General features: G+C 39.7%; 1 protein-coding gene across 1 annotated transcript in view; it reads left to right on the top strand.

Moving 5' to 3' along the window:
* Positions 1 to 17,047, top strand: part of ABCB7 (ATP binding cassette subfamily B member 7) — a 38,802-nt gene that overhangs the window by 10,175 nt on the left and 11,580 nt on the right. The window contains exons 4-13 of the mRNA XM_085060054.1: positions 2,319 to 2,438; positions 9,737 to 9,869; positions 10,715 to 10,983; positions 12,162 to 12,250; positions 12,337 to 12,424; positions 13,051 to 13,225; positions 14,650 to 14,807; positions 15,342 to 15,505; positions 15,670 to 15,799; positions 16,278 to 16,449. Coding sequence (XP_084916180.1) covers positions 2,319 to 2,438; positions 9,737 to 9,869; positions 10,715 to 10,983; positions 12,162 to 12,250; positions 12,337 to 12,424; positions 13,051 to 13,225; positions 14,650 to 14,807; positions 15,342 to 15,505; positions 15,670 to 15,799; positions 16,278 to 16,449 — 1,498 coding nt within the window. The remainder of the gene's footprint in view (positions 1 to 2,318; positions 2,439 to 9,736; positions 9,870 to 10,714; positions 10,984 to 12,161; positions 12,251 to 12,336; positions 12,425 to 13,050; positions 13,226 to 14,649; positions 14,808 to 15,341; positions 15,506 to 15,669; positions 15,800 to 16,277; positions 16,450 to 17,047) is intronic.

Here is a 17,047-nt window from a genome sequence, read left to right as displayed (position 1 = left end):
TAACCATGGAGATTGTGAAGAGAAATTATGGCTTTATTTCTTTTTTCCCCTCTTTAGGTATTTTAAAAGGTCCAGAATCTGGATGGGATGGGTAGAGGGGACAGGAAGTTGCTCAATGGTCATTGTTTTGCAAATAATCTTCAGTATTGCATGGTGTGTTTTAAAAACATGCTGCATTCAAAAAGAGGAAAAGGCTTTCCTTCTTTGCTCCCTGCTCTTTAGATTTATAGTATTTTTTCCTTCCATTCCTTGCATTTCTGTAGAAATAGACCGTGAAAGGAAATGTAAAACATTACTGCCATTTAAAAGGAGGTAAAATAAATTCATCTCTTAACCTTTTTATGTACCTCAGAGAATCAAAAAAGGGCCTGAGTCCATTGAACAGATTGCTCATTTTAATTCTTAATGTTGCCACTTGCATATTTAAACAATTTTTAAATCATGTTTCTGTACAACAGTAACATTTATTTCATGGTAAACTTTGATGTAATATGTGTGCATTTTGCATCCTTTGATATTTCTTCTTGTTCCTTTGCAAGGCCTTTGGCAAATGAGTGGCTGCCTCCTGACTTTTTTCTAAACGGATTTACTTCTGCCACCGTTCAGAGCCATGAAAAAAGGAAATAGATTCCTTGTTTGCAGCCAATATATTTTGTTCCTTTTAATAGCTTTTCTCTGCTAAGTCTGCCTAGCCAATAGCAACATATAATTAGAACTGCTCTGATTGCACTTTTGTATCTTTTGTGTTAATGTGGTACCAATTTTTTTTAACTTCCTTTTAACCTGTAAGTGGTGATCAAAGATATTTTCCACATGTTTGAACTGCTTTTTATGTATATCCACGGGTCAAATGGAAAGATTTATGTATATGCTGCAGCAGATATCTCCATCTCTCAAATGGGCAGGACAAAACAGAGACTTGTGCATCCTCTCTCCACTTACAAATCTTCCATATATCCATTTTTTAAAAGTCGTTTGAAATATGCTTATCCTGTGTAATGTTCCAATACAGTTGGTGAAGAAATGCCCTGGTTTTCCTTGAAGCTGTGACTAAAAAAACAGATTAATTTCCTGGTGCTTTTAAAAGCTTACATTTATAGGATTGGCTTCCCTGGTTGCCTCAGCAATTTTACCTTTTAACAGACATCTCCTTTCTTGCTTATTCACCCTGGACCTTAACAGAGAATTCCTTTTCTAATTTGATTTATCCTCAAACAGTCCAATTCATTATAATACTCCCCCTTTCTACTGACTTCTGTCATAAGAGTCTTCTTTGAAAGGTGTGCACTAACTTTTCATTTCCCTCCCTCCTCCCCACTGCAAAATATTGCCTGAAGTGGAGAGATTAGCTGCCCTCCTTTCTGTTTTAGATAACCCTCATGTCTTTCAAGTTAACCCCAGTGTAGCCAACACAGAAAAATGAGTTGTTAATACTTGTGCTGTGTGTTACTGCTCTTCCTATTATTCTCCATTAAGAAATGCGGTTTAGGTTGCAGATCATTTAGCTTGGGAGTTCAGTGTGATGTATCAGAAATGTCAGTGATAGACATCTGTCCATCTGGAAAATAACTTACATTGCTCTTAAAAAACACAGCAACAACAGAAAAAATCATCCTGAAACAAAACTTGAACCCAAACTGAAAAAGTACTGTTTTCCAAGATGTCCTGTTAACTGGATTGTGGTCTTACTTAGAGCAAAATTTGAGATTTGGAGAACCTATTTTAAGAATTCAGTTAAAATTTATATAATCAGTCAAGCCAGCATGTGGCCATGTATGTCTTCTGCCTTGTGAAACCTGATTATCCAATATCAGGGAATGTTCTCCAAACTACATATGTTTATTGTGGACCTTTCAGACTTCCTTCTTGCCTTAGTTTTTTTATTAGTTTGTTAATCTTTTTACATTTCTCTCCTGTTGTTTCTAAGCTATTTTAAAACAGCTTCCAAAAAATAAGTACCAAGCCTTTAAATTATGCACAGAAATCTTGAGCAGATAAAAAAGAAGGGTCAGTTTATTTGTTCTGTGAAGTATTTCAGGGTGGGGAATCGGGGCTTTACCCATATTCCAGTTGCAGCCAAACCTATACTCTGGAGAACATGGAACAACCTTAACAGCCTGTCATGGATAGAAACCTAAAAACTTACAGCTTGAAACGTTAATAGGCAATCCTAGTGTCAGATATTGTGAAGTGTCTGTTTCCTATCAAATACAATACAGAAGTGATCCAAATGTATAAAATTCATTCTTATTTATACAGTTACTTGGCTTCCCGAGGTCTCTTTATAATGCAGTGCCTTTGTTTGTTCTTCCCAACAGCTGAAGGAGATCGATGCCAAGAAGATCATCCGAGCAATGCTGTCCTATGTGTGGCCCAAAGACAGGCCAGACCTGCGGGCAAGGGTTGCCATATCCCTGGGCTTCCTGGCAAGTGCCAAGGTAAGAGCAGACAGCTCATTGTGCTGTCACAGTTACTATTCATCTGTACAAGGAGTCATTGCCTTTTTTGGCATTTAAAGGCTTTTACACTCTAAAGATGTCTGGGTTTTTTACAGGAGCATATATGAGAAATAATAGCTTGGATTTTGGAACAGGGTGTGTCTGCAGGTAATACACATGTGCATGTTCAGGGAGATGATGATGACAATCAGAATTTTAATTTCCCTTGCTCCCATTAGTTTAGCCCAGGATTTTCCATTCCTGGTTAATTATTTACCCCAAAAATTACAGGCAGTGAGAGTTAAAGGTTGTTCACAGATCTTTTCTTCTGGTGTGGTGCTGTCAGACAGGGTTTCTTCAAGGCTCTGTGCCCATTCTCAACCCTGAGCTTGAGCAATGTGGTAGTATCTACTCAGCTCTTGCTGTGCTAAGGAAAAGGGGATTTGAGCTCCAGTCTGTTGATATTTCTCAATGAGATGACAGTGGAATTCTTTGTTTCAGGGACTCCTCTAGTGTTCTAGTATGAGAGAAGCTGTATAACTTTTTGTATTTAACGACCATGCTTTCATTCAAATGATTTTTCTTGTAGTCTTTGATTGTGAAATGGGGGATTGCTCTTACCTTTACTTCATTGTGTGAAAGGATCTCCTATATTCTTATCTGCAACAAAATTAGTGTTTACTTGTTGTTACAAAGACTTTGGCTTGCAAAATTGTTCTGCAGGTTAATGGAGGATATAATTCAAATTTTGTGCATACCTTGTAGAAATAGTTCAGAAGAGCAAATGTTAACTTTGTACAAGAAATCTTTTGCTTAAAAGAAAAAAAAGGAAACATTTGATTGCAAAATACTGGTTGGAAATTTTGTGAATTCCATTGAGACATACAGCTCAGCTGGGTTGCTTTTAAGTACAGCGATTTTTACCAAACATAAGGCTAATATTAGCGCTCAGCACCATTGCCACGTTATGAAAAGAGAGAAGAGACAAATTTCAGCTATGTAGGTGTTAAAAGAGGAGTGCTTAGGAGAGAAATGTGCTCATTTCTGTGAGCTGAAGAGGAATTGCTGGTCTACAGTGCTTTCTCAAGAGCTTTTATCTCTCAGGTACTCATGGGTACTGTCTCCAGTAGATATTTGGGTTGTGCTGCAGTTCAGGATGTTGCTGATAATGCAGGTGATGACGTGCAGAATATTGCTGGTCTGTGCAAGTGAACTCCCCTGTTTTTGTGTGCCTGAGCAAAACACACAGCAATGCTTTCCACGACATTTGAAAACTCCGGGGGAAACTCTGCTCAAAATGCTGATGCCTTGAGGTTTTGTGATGTAGATATACCAGGTGGATATGAAAATTAATCTAACTCACTTCTTTTTAAAGACTCTTATTAGTAATGTTAATCTGAAGACAATTTTTAAATGTTTGAAGTGTTTTTTCTTCTCCCCACTTCCCTATTCCCTAATATGTTGTGTTATATGAATGGAGAATATGAATCCAGCCTCTAATCCTGCATGAGGCAGCACTGTACCTTGCCTTTAAGAAGTGTTATTAATGTTTCAAGCAGCTTTCTGGGGTGTTGTGAAGACAAAACTGATGACCAGGATGCCTGACTCTAGCAAATAGCTCTGTATTTGGTGTAAAAAAGAGCTTTTGTGTTTCTACTGGGAGAGAGATGTTTCCCCCATCAGAAAATCACTTAACTGCTCTTTGGAGAAGTAACTGGGTGTTTGGATCTCTTCAATGTTCTCTTAAGTTTCCCACTTTAGATTTGTACAAGGCAGCCCAGAAGCCCTGATGTCCAGAGCAGACTCCCAGAAGAAAAGCAGAAAGCCTGTTGAGCTTTGCTCAGGTTTTAGGAGATGCTTGTTAAAGCAGAAGTGTTTTGTGACAATGTTTGCTTTGGCAAACAAGGATTTCATTGGGAAAACACACAGCAAGCTCTCTATGGAAAATATATATTATAACTGGCAGGGGTGGAGAATTTCGTGGATGTCTTCTAGCTGTCCTTTGCTACTGGTCTTTGTTTTGTTCTGTCATTACAAAGCTGTGTTGGATGACTGCAAATTAAGAAGCTACCCCTCATCTCAAGAGCTGTGCTCACTCTTCTTTGTGGGAAGAACTTTCCTTGAATTGTTTCATACTTTACACATCCTAAGTGTGTGTGTCATTGTGGCATACGTGATGTGCAATAGTTTATCCCAGAGCTGTAGTAAGTCTGTCATATCTTTGCACCCTGAACATCTGTTTCTCTTCCAGAGCAAACAAAAGGTCACTTTGTCCTGCAGAAAATGAAGTACCAAATAGTTTACCTGTATCTTTCCTGGACCATGTGTAATTCTGTGTAGTTTCCTCATTATCCCATTTGGGAGCCCTTTGTTCTGGTTGCTTGTGAGGTTAATTACAATGTACTCCACAGACCACACAAGCTGTTTGTTAAAGTTTCTCTGCTATATAATTGTGTCAGCACAGGAATACCAGCATGTTTTTCTCCTCACTGCAGTCCTGGCCTGATTTCTTTGTTCACTGTGGAACAAAGTGAATTCTGTGTCTGAAGGATTTACATCCATATTGTGGATTTTGTCTAAAGGCCCTTCGTTCTGAGGGGGTTTGCATAGAGAACTGTATGGTCATGATGGCTGCAACTACAAGTCACCTTCCCCAAAAAGAAACACTTCTGTAAGCCTTTTGGCCAATTGTGAGTTTGACAAATTTTTTTTTTGCTTTTATACCTCTGTATTTATAAAGTTTCCAGTTAAAATACAGAGGCTTCAGTTTTATTCTGTGAAAACTCTACGGAATCACAGAGGACCAGGTAGATTATGAAATTCTCAGCCACGGGGAAAAAATATAAGGAATACACACCCAGTTTGATTTGGTTACTTACCCACAAAACAGCTGGAGATCATTTCTCCTTGTCCTGCTGCTTGAGAAATAATTTGTCTCCTTAAATCATCCAGTTCAGTAAAATTCACTTTCAAAACAAAAGCCAGTTTGTGTGCAGCTACTGAAGAGCCTGCAGTTACAATCTGTCTTGACTCCTTTTGTGGGGCCCAGTTGCCTGTCATTGAACAAATTATTGTGATTTTTGGTTCCTTTTTGTCTCCACATAACCGCCAGTGGTACTGTGAGCCTTCAAAGAGAGCTGTTAGTATGGCTTTTTATGACAGGATGGAGTCTGCTCCAGGGCTAGTAAGGCCTTTTCTTCCTTGCAAGATTTGTTGTGTTATTATGACACACTTTAAATTTTTACCTAAAATATTTATAGCCTATCTAGACGTGTGTACACGATCTGAAAGATGCAAGAGGAAGGCAGGTGAGAGTAGTACACAGGGCATTATCTTTGTTTTCAGACACAGACATCAGCCTACTCAGGTTCTGCATATCTGGTTTTTCTTTTTTTTGTGTTCTCTCCCCTATTTTTTGTCTTCTGTAGTGGGATATGTGTGGCACATACTTCCTTACTTTTCTTTTTCTTCCCTGTTTCTTCTGTGGCACAAGGAAAAAAGTGCTCAGGCTTCTGAGGAGCTGGATTAAACACACAGATATGACAAAATCACTTGTCACCTCTGTCAGCCTGGAATGGGTTTTGGCCTCCTGGTCACAGACCAGGCATGTGTTATTCATGAGGCAAAGAATTCTTTCAGACTCTCTGCATTTCTACTGACTGCTAATTCCCTAAGTTTCTGAACAGAAGTGGTTTGGCTAAGGAGGCAGGACACAAGGGTTGAATTGCAAATTCTGCCTGCATGCGAAGATAAGGATATCTATCTGATCAGTGGAGCATGTTCCTGTGATCTTGGTGTTTGAGCTCTTTCTGGGGGCTCAGATGGAGTTAGATAATTGCAATAAACCTTTGGAAATTGTTAGCTTTTCGAGGAGTTTCAGGTGAAAAGTATTTAAAATTGATTTGGGTTTTTCTTCTTACTGGAAAAAGCGTAGCTCAGGTCATCATTAAATTTGAAGAAGCCATGGAGTCAGGTGCTTCTTCCCTCATCTGGACCACATTTTGGAGCTTCTTTAGCAGTCTTGCCTCCATGAGGGATGGAGATTTCTGTGTGTATCTCCACAAATGGAGCTGTTGGATGTGTATGTTTATATTGGTCCTGAGATAAATTCAGTCATCTTCATGCCAACGTTTCTCATCGAGTTATTGGCAAAAGAACAGTTCACTGTGGACTAGTTTTATCTTGTTGGGGCTCAGCCTGTCATTAATTCATCATCTTTATTAAACAAAAAATGCTGGGAAGAGCAAAATGAAAGATGAGGCTGTTTGCCTTAAAAGTGATGCAGTCCCATGGGGGAATAAAGATGATGTTGCACTGTCAGCTTAAAACAATGCCGTTATTAAAATAAATGTTTAAACTCATTTATTCATCATTCATTCTAGGGCAACCTGCTGTTAAATGTGGACAGTTGACTTGGGATGGTTTTATGGGTGCTGTATTTGCTTTCCAATAAATTCAGGCAAGAATAAGCTATTAATTCAAACCCAGAAATAGAAAATGTACAAGTTCATATTAAAAGAGTCTTTTTAATGGGAATTGTTATCAAGCTGTCATGCATTAGGCAGAGGAGGGAAGCCTGTGTAGATATATTGTGTAAGACAATTGTTTTTCATGGTAGATTTTCATGGTCTACCAAGGTGTGCTTAAAGCTTTTTGTTCTGTGCCTGCAAATATAAAGAGAGAAGTGTGAATTTATGCAGAAGGATGAAATTCTGTTTCCATTACTATGAACAGGATCTCATTGACTTAACAAATTGAGTAGGAAAGGCCTGTTTCTAATAATGGCCTCTCATCTCTTGCTATAAACTTTGTAAGATTAACTTTTTTCTTTTTAAATTACTGGAAAGCAGACTGTCTTGATTGCTAATGAAATGCAGTACCATGCTGCCTTGTTCTTATTCAAGCTTTACCCTCCAGGAGTCAGAACAACTATAACCTGAGACCAGGCTTTAAATTTTATTTAAAACTCTATTGGGAAGAATTACATTGATGTAAAAGAAGACATTTCTCCAAAATTGTAGGCTGTTACCAGTTAAATTAATTGTGAGCAGAGAACAGCAGTTTAAAGACTACATCGCTTTTCTTTAAATGGACTTTTAATATATTTGGAGTTCTATTTCAAAACTACCTGTAGTGGAGCATAGTCTAGTGTGGAATAAAATCCCTGCAGAGAGATTTGTGAGAATCTGCAGCAAATCAAGACAGTCTTCATATCAATATTCTTATTTTCTCCTGAGAGGTCTCTCCCAGGAGAACATGCACTTTGTCCTGTTGGTTGTCACTGGAACACACATGGCAGTAGATTCATCTTTTTTAAGAACAAAATGCCACCCCAAAATCGAGTTTCAATATCTCTGAAGGCCAGGTGGGGTTGTTTGGTTATACTGGGGAAGGGAGAGGGATTTGAGATTTCCACAATTGCCATCTGTTAAAAGGGGAGCTGTGGCTGAAGGACTCTGAGGCTTCACTGGACAAGTTCCAGAGGAATGTGATTGAAGTAGGGCCTGATCTTTCAGCTGTTTTCTCTTTTCAGTCACAAACAAACCAGCAAAAAGTTCACCCAGGTGCCTTCAGATCTCATGTATCTTCTCTCAGGAATTACCAAGATTATGCTGCACTGAGAATTTTGAGGCATTTCTTATAATGTATTTCATAGGGGAGACATGGGGGAAGAGGAGAAAATTGATTCCTTCCTTCCTTGCATTTAAATCTTTAGCCTAAAACGCTGTCTAAAAAAATTAACAGCACAGATTCAAAAAATTAATTTACTTTTTTTTCTTTAAATCTGTAGTTTACAAAAATATTTTCAAAACTCCAGTTGCTCTGCTTGGTGAAGTTTGTACCTTCCATTATTTGCCATAATTTGTAAAACTGGGAATATTGGGTACTGGGACAGTCATTAGAATTTCTGGAAGTCTATCTTCCCCCTTGAATTTGGACTGAACTTACAAATGATTTTATCACTCCTTTTTCTCAAAATCTAGTTTTATCCAGTTAATTTACAGGTTTTTTTCTCTGGGCTTTCAGCTCTGACAGATGTCCCTAAATACAATTGAGATCTAAGTGGGTATCCAAAACATTTGGTGGAGAGAGCTGAAATATCTGTATCAATCTGGTTGGTGTTTTTTGTTTCATCTCATGTAAAATAATTCGTCATCTACCCACAAGTTTTTTTCAAACACTAAAAAAAAGCCCAACTTTGAGCAAAGTCAACTCACTGTAAAGTATTTTAACATCTGCTGTGATTGGGAGATTGTAGGTGCATATTTAAGTGCATATTTTTAAATCTTTTAGTTAGGAGCAGTTTGAATTAAGAAACTGTATTAGTTATATGAAGTTTGTCTGTAAATTGCCTTTCTTGTTGCTAAGAGTTAATGATGTAACCAATGGCACATTAACAAGACTTGGGAATTTTATGTTTTCTGCAAGATTTTCCATATTTCTTGTGCTACAGTTGTGCGAATAAAAACTCCTGGTGTGTTCGCATATCCATCTGTTTGGGGTTTCACATGTAGAGGGTCTACCACTGTTACAGGAGCTGGATTTGGGTTTTGCTGTTCATAAACAAGTGTGCAGTGACATACTGGGTGATAGGTGGATATGATTTTCTGTTTGAAAACTCAGATTTTTAAAGTAATTTGTAATGCCTTGTAGACTGTACAGAATGTCTTTTGTGCTGCTGTGCCAAACCTCAGGGTTAATGCAGATGCTAAGTTAATGTTTAGAGTGATGTTGCAAATGGGAAGCTTTATTTAAATTTTAGGAAGTATTAATGGAGAGACAAAGGAGGGCTTGGCTTATTTTCTTTGCCTTCCCTAGAGCTCTGGTTTCATACATCCCAGTGACCCCATGTTAGCAGTGTGTGGGTGAGTGGTTTCCTGTGTAATGGTGCTTCTTCACACTGAATATTGTCAGCATCACAAAGAGCAAACAGCTCCAAATGATGACATAATTTAGTAGCACTCTGTGTGTCACACAGTGTCTGCTGCTTGATTCATTTCCTAGGCTTGCCACGCTGTCCTGAGAGCTCAGCCTCACTTCAGGTGCCTTTGCAGTGTAGAGTTTGTTTAGGATAGAAATCCATATTTAAAATAAGACAGTAAGAGAGACAAAGCAACCCTGCAGTCCCAGCAGCAGAGATTTAACAGTGGAGAACATTGTGCTCGAAATAAAGAGCCAACTGACCTGCACTAAGTGCTTTAGGACTAAATATAACAGTGGAGCAATTTCAGAGAAAATAGTCATGCTCCATCCATGTTTTAATGCAAAAGGACTAACTGGTGTGCTCCTGCTTTCAGGCCATGAATATATTGGTTCCCTTCATGTTTAAATACGCAGTGGACAACCTCAACCAGGTCTCTGGCAACGTGCTCAACCTCGGCGATGCCCCAAGTACTGTGGCCACCCTGGCAACTGCTGTCCTCATTGGCTGTGAGTGTATTCCAAAGTGGGGATGGGAGTTAAGGGTCTGCAGGGAGGGAGGAGCTCAGCAGAGCTCCTGACCATTGCACTGCTGAGCATCACAGGTAACCACAGAATCACAGAGTGGTTTGGGCTGGAAGGGACCTTAAAGTCATCCATGGGCAGGAGCACCTTCCACCATCCCAGGTTGCTCCAAGCCCTGTCCAACCTGGCCTTGGACACTTCCAGGGATCCAGGGGCAGCCACAGCTTCTCTGGGCACCCTGTGCCAGGGTCTCCTCACCCTCACAATCAGGAATTTCTTCCCAATATCCAATCTAAATCTACCCTCTTTTACCTTAAAGCCATTCTCCCTTGCCCTGTCCCTCCATCCTTGTCCCCAGTCCCTCTCCAGCTCTCCTGGAGCCCCTCTAGGCACTGGAAGAGGCTCTAGGGTCTCCCTGGAGCCTTCTCTCCTCCAGGCTGGACTGGACACCCCCAGCTCTCCCAGCCTGCCCCAAGAGCAGAGGGGCTTCAGCCCTCAGAATGTTGTGACTATTTAATACTCTGTGTCCAATATTCTCTGAGCTTGCTTCTGGTATTCCAATTAAAAAATGAAATAATGCTTATAGAAATTATTCTTGATTATAAATCCTGCTCTTTCTTATAACCAGCTGTGAAAGAAACTGATTTAAATGTGTGCACAATGGTTTATAAATGAAAAATTGCATAAAGCTTGGACCAATTAAGTATAAATTACCTTTGAACTAGAATTGTTGAAAATATATAAAGAATGAGTCTAGTGTAATTTCATGCATGAAGGGAAGTTGAAAATATAATTATTTTCATTTTGTAAACTTTCTCATCCTTTTCTAGATGGTATCTCAAGAGCTGGGGCAGCATTATTTAATGAAGCAAGAAATGCAGTATTCGGGAAAGTAGCTCAAAATTCAATCAGGAGGATAGCCAAGAATGTTTTCCTGCACCTTCACAACCTGGATCTGGCCTTCCATCTAAGCAGGCAAACAGGAGCACTGTCAAAAACCATCGACAGAGGCACAAGGGGCATCAGTTTTGTTCTTAGTGCTTTAGTATTTAATCTGGGACCTACCATGTTTGAAGTGGCTCTGGTCAGTGGGATTCTGGTAAGTGTGCTGTAGTCATTGGAATTGTTTCATTTAGGAATAATGCTCTGACCTAAGTCCACTGAGTATTAATAATAATAATAATAATTGAATTTACAAGGTGGTTGTGAAAGAAACTACTGTAAAAGAGAGTAATCTGTAATTTTCTAATATCAGTTACTTTAAATCAGCTTATCTGATATTATTGTCACATTTAAAACCTCTCTTCAGCCAGTTGTATTTATGTGGAGGGTTTTTAATGTTTTTCTTCAGCATTGTTGTAAAAGTGGAATCAGGAAAGTAAACTGCTCATACAAGTGTCAAATATATCCAGGTGAATGGTAAGGAAACAGAATATAAATGTCCAGCAATGTTGTGACTTAGTGTTTTGAGGATAGATGAGGGAGTGATTATTGGCTCTTTCCTGAATACTGGTCTGGTCTTATCCAGAACTTAAAAGTGAAAATTAGCTTTTGGAAAGGCTTCTCCTGGGAGGTTTGAAGCTTAATAACCTGAAATTTAAACTTTTATCAAATAAATCACACTTGCTGTCTTTGAAATCAGGATCTTTGGGTATTATGTGCAAAAATCTAAATCTTGATCATGTAGCTTAGACTAAATTAAAAACAAGGATCTTGGTTTGTTTATTGGTCCTTTTAGAAGGAGTTAATCAAGTTTGAATGGAACAGTTAAATGCCTGTTGCTGTTGGGTTACATTTTCTAACCAGTGGAAGTTGCAGACCAGGCTGGCTGTCAGCCAACCTTCCTTAGGGCTTTTCTCTCTGATGTGCCCTGAAGTACAGAAAACGTTTCCTGAGTTGTTCTGCAGGGCCATTTATTTCTTTTTCCACAGTCTTCAGCCTTCTTGCAAAATGCACTCCAAAAGCACGGAAACAAATACTTATTTGTGAAAACAGCACAAGCATCAGCAGCATTTATGTTTTATAATGTGAAAAATAACTTTGCAGTATTATATACGCTAGCTCTTGGTTATTGCCGCCAATCTTTTTATCTAAATCCTTCTTGCTGCTTTCCTTTTGAGTTTAAGCCTTCATTTAGCCTTAAGCTGTTCAGAGCAGGGATTGTGTTGGGAGGGACCATCATTTCTTGTCTTAAAATTATGATAGCTTAGCTGGAGACAACAGCGAAGTTTTGAAAATTATGATTCCATTTTTTTAATTTGATTTTAAATCTTGCAGTATTACAAATGTGGTGCCGAGTTTGCTTTGGTCACTCTGGGGACGCTGGGAGCTTATGCAGCGTTCACGATAGGAGTTACACAGTGGAGGTAAGGCAGGCCCTGCCCTCCCATTGCTCAGGGTGCTCTGATGCCTCAGCCTGAACTTGTGACTGCATCAAACCTTCCTTTCCCAGGACTAAGTTTCGGATAGAAATGAACAAAGCCGATAACGATGCTGGTAATGCTGCCATTGACTCGCTCCTGAATTATGAGACTGTGAAGGTAAGGCCAGTCTTTACTACCAGGCTCTTTGTCTTACTTCTGTCAGCCATAGGGAAGTGAGTCATAAGATTCATCTTTTCTAGGGCTGCATATTTGGAGCAATAGCATATTTTTAAGCATTATTCATTTGGAGAGTACTGCCCGGCATTGACGGAGTAGCAGGAAGTTTGTTGGGGGGGCTGGAAAAAAATCTCTTTGGTAATAAAGAGTGAGAAGTTTCTTTCATGACTGCATCACCTTGACCATCAATTTCTGCAAAAAGTAAACTTAGTCTTGAAGAGGAGGTTTAGGTTGGATATCAGGGAAAGGGGCACTGAACAGGCTGCCTAGGGAATGGGCACAGCACCAAACCCTCCAGAGCTTCAGAAGCATTTGGACAATGCTCTCAGGGATGCACAGGGTGGGAGTGTTGAGGTGTCCTGTGCAGGAGTTGGACTGGATGATCATTGTGGATCCCATCCAACTCAGAATATTTCATGATTCTTTCTTCTTCAGTTGTTAGAGCTGTTGGAGAGGAGCTGTGTGTGTAGATCAGTACATGCAGTCTGTTCATACTGGGTTTTATAGCACCCTGAACAGTCTCATGTTGGACACTATCCCATTTATCATTTTTGTGTCTGTTGTAGTATTTCAATAATGAAAAATACGAAGCCCAGCGGTATGATGAGTTCCTGAAGACGTATGAAAAGGCCTCCCTGAAGACTACCTCTACTTTAGCTCTCCTCAACTTTGGACAGAGTGCTATATTTAGTGTCGGTTTAACAGCCATCATGGTGCTCGCCAGCCAGGGCATTGTTGCAGGTAACTCATCAGTCCTTAAACCTAAAATGAGGCTCCTTTACCTTAGTTCATCCATAGTAGAGGTGTTAATTTTAATGAACTGAGGGTTGATGTGATGCTCATTTTGAGAGGTTTTGCTTGAGAGTTTTTTGCTTAGGTTTTGTTTATTTCTACTTCTTGGAGTATTATTAATTCCATTATATCTCTCTCTCAATAACTCTCTCAATCATACTATGATTTTATCAAAAATGTTTTAAAAGTTTAGCAGTTAAAGAAAGATCCCAAGAAAAATATCACTTCAGGAAGTTTTTATTTAAGGTTTCTGAAAGGCACTTCTATAGATATAAATATTTCTGTGGACCTTCTACAAAGATCCTTTCTTTTTGCCCTTCTTCCTTCCTCTGTTGGCAAGACTCAGAACTTCTCCCCAGTGTATATATATCCCATGTGCTTTGTGTCCAGTAGTTTTGTTACCAATAATTCACTTTCCTTACATTAATAATGGCACATTATTAGAAGAATTGCTTCCATATGTTCTATACCTGTCTAATTTACTACATAAAGTAAAGCCTGCTTGATTAGGAAGACACAGTACAAGCTTTAAATACAGAACTGGGATGAAGCTCAGCTAAAGCAAGGTGGTTTAGAGTAAAAATAATGATGCTTTCAAGACTGTTAACATCCAGAAGTGTTTGAAGGGCAGACCTTTATACCATGTGCTCTTTATTGCATCTGCTTTGCCCTTTTTAAAGATGCCAGGGCAGGGAAGGGTTACACTGAACAGATCAGTCAGTAGGTGCAGTTTATGGCTGTTCTTAGGAGGATTTGGAATAGCTTTAAGCAGGATAGTAGAAACATGGCTTTAAATCATCTTTCCAGGCCTGTTTCAGCTGAACTGACCTGGCACTTACCTTTAGCTGGTGTGTCATCCTGACTTTTCCCTTGATCAGCCTGTTTGATACTGAGCTGCCCAGAGGTTCTCAGTGTGTTTTAGCAGCTCTGTGGTACATACAGCATGAAAGCTCTCTCTTGATGGTGACAAATTCTATAATTTGGATTTGTCTGTAATTGTACTTAAGATTGTCTTTCTTGATTTGTGGTTTCATCTATTATTTCCTCCTCTTTTAACTTCCTTAGGCCTCTCTGTGGGTTTTACAGCTGTACAAGCTGATGTTTTATATGCTGCTTGCCTTATTTGCCAGTGCTATTATATCTTTTTTAAAGGGAAATCAACACAAACACTGTTATTTGTTTCAGGCACCACTGTATAAAATCTGGAGTTCTGGGGATGGGTTTTGTTTGTTATTTGAATATCTGGGCTTAGAAAGGGGGTGAAAGAAATTACACTTGATTGACTTGATTTTTTTTTTTAAATCTTTCTCTGTGTGTCCTAACAAGACAACCCTTGAAGTCTCCTTATTCTCTCACACCCCTTTTGTCTTAAGGCAGCCTTTCTGTTGGAGATCTGGTAATGGTGAATGGATTGCTGTTCCAGCTTTCTCTGCCCCTAAACTTCCTGGGAACAGTGTACAGAGAGACAAGACAAGCCCTTATAGACATGAATACCTTGTTTACACTTCTCAGTGTAGATACCAAAATTAAGGTAAGCAGTAGCTTATTTTCCTAAAGTATCTGGGTACTTAATAGGGCTGTTTGTGGCAATGCCATAATTTCATCCTGTTCCTTATCTTCCAGGTTTAATTTCTATTCTTGAAAGAGTTGTGGTGTGTAAGGTTGCTGTTCTGCCTCCTCTTTAAAGGCAGTTACTGCAATAGCAGTTGATTTTTTTTTTCTTGCAGGGAAGCAAAAATTGCTTCATGGAAGCTGTGTTTGTATTGAGATCTTTTTATTTAAGTATTCATGCCATGTGCTTGAATTTTTATTGGTAATTAATGATGCAGAATATATTGCAGAAGAAGTTATGAGGCAGAGTGTTTACAGCAGGAATTCTTACTTCCTTTGGGGAAAAGGAGGAGCAAACCAGTGTCACTTGTACAGCAAATTATGATTATTTTCCACATATCTGAGTTGGAGTGTCTCTTTGCCTTCTTCTGAGGTGGGAAAGGGACTGCTGAGTTTTTGAAGTGTTGGAAATACTTTCTGGGCAGCAGATAAAGAGGAACTCTTCTTTTCATAGGACAAAGAGCTGGCTCCACCCCTGCAGATCACCCCCCAGACTGCTTCCATCGCCTTTGACAATGTGCATTTTGAATACCTGGAGGGGCAGAAAGTCCTTTCTGGAGTGTCCTTTGAAGTCCCTGCAGGAAAGAAAGTGGCCATTGTAGGAGGTAGTGGGTCAGGGTGGGTAAATGGACTAAATATGCCAATCAATGCAGAATTTAGTTTCTTAAGTGTGGTGCTGCTTATGTTTGCTTTTTTTTGTTTGTGTTTGTGCATCAGTTCTGATTGGAGATTGTAAATGACAACCAGGATGTAACATTAACTTCCATTCTTTTCAATTCCAGGAAAAGCACCATTGTGAGGTTATTATTTCGTTTCTATGAGCCTCAGAAAGGAAATATTTATGTTGCTGGACAGAACATCCAAGATGTCAGTTTGGAAAGTCTGAGGAAGGCAATAGGAGTTGTACCTCAGGTATTTCATGTTTCCTTCTGCCCAGATAGTCCATTGTAATAGTATCTGGTACTGTGGTTTGGTGAAGGCCAATCCTAATGCAGTGGTGTTGCATGGTAACTTTCAAAGGAACTAGACTTTTTTTTTCCTCCAGGAAATATTATGTTTTTATATGCATCATCATATAGATCCAATTTCTGAAATGTGTTTAAGCCTCCCCATGAGAAACTGCCTCCAGCTTTAAGTGATTTAGCTTTATAGTTGATTACCAGCTGTAATGAGTTAGCAAAGTGGTGAAAGTATGCATGACATACATATTTAGGACACAAAATACATTAATCCCTTTATTGGGAAAAGAAATTTCCCCAAACACTTTTACCTTCAGGCTTTGTAAAGAAAACTATAAGCTGTTCTGTATTGATTCCTTTCATGGACTGGGGACAGTTTTTAAGCTGTTGTTCATGGTTTCTTACTTCAAATGTCCTTCCCACAAATGCAGGATGCTGTTCTCTTCCATAACACCATCTACTACAACCTGCTCTATGGCAATACAGGAGCCACAGCCGAGGAGGTGTATGCAGTGGCCAGGCTGGCAGGGATCCACGAGGCCATCCTGAGGATGCCCAACGGCTACAACACCCAGGTTGGGGAGCGAGGACTGAAGCTCTCAGGTTGGCTCACAGCTTCTTTGGATCCCTTTTGCTGCCTCAAAGTTCCTTGCAGAGTTTAGTCCTCAGGCTTGCTTCCAGCTTGTTTAACTTATAACTTGGAATCATTAAGGTTGGAAGAGACCTCCAAGATCAGGTCCAACCTTTGACTAAATCCCACCATGCCCACTAATTCACATCACCAAGTGCTATGTCCACTCCTTTTTGGAACACCTCCAGGGATGGTGATTCCACCACAGTCTGTTGCAATGCATGACCTTTCGGTGAAGAAATCCTTCCTGTCATCCAACCTGAACTTCCCCTGGAACAGATTGAGGTCATTTCCTCTTGTCCTGTCCCTTGTGCCCTGGGAGCAGAACCTGACCCCCCCCACTGGCTGCACCTTCCTGTCAGGGAGTTGTGCAGAGCCTCCTTTTCTCCAGGCTGAGCTCCCCAGCTCCCTCTGCTGCTCCTTGTGGGACTTAAGTTCTAGACCCTTCCCCAGCTCCATATGCCTTCTCTGGACATGCTCCCGCAACTCCATGTCCTTGTAGAGTGGAGTCCAAACTACCTGTCTGTAAAGGCTAAATATTAATAGGCAGCTGTGGTCTGCAAGATATTC

This window comes from Lichenostomus cassidix, chromosome 4A, assembly GCF_008360975.1.
Source record: "Lichenostomus cassidix isolate B80296 chromosome 4A, HeHo_3.0, whole genome shotgun sequence".
Lineage (NCBI taxonomy): Eukaryota > Metazoa > Chordata > Aves > Passeriformes > Meliphagidae > Lichenostomus > Lichenostomus cassidix.
This window is presented reverse-complemented; position numbering and strand designations above follow the sequence as displayed.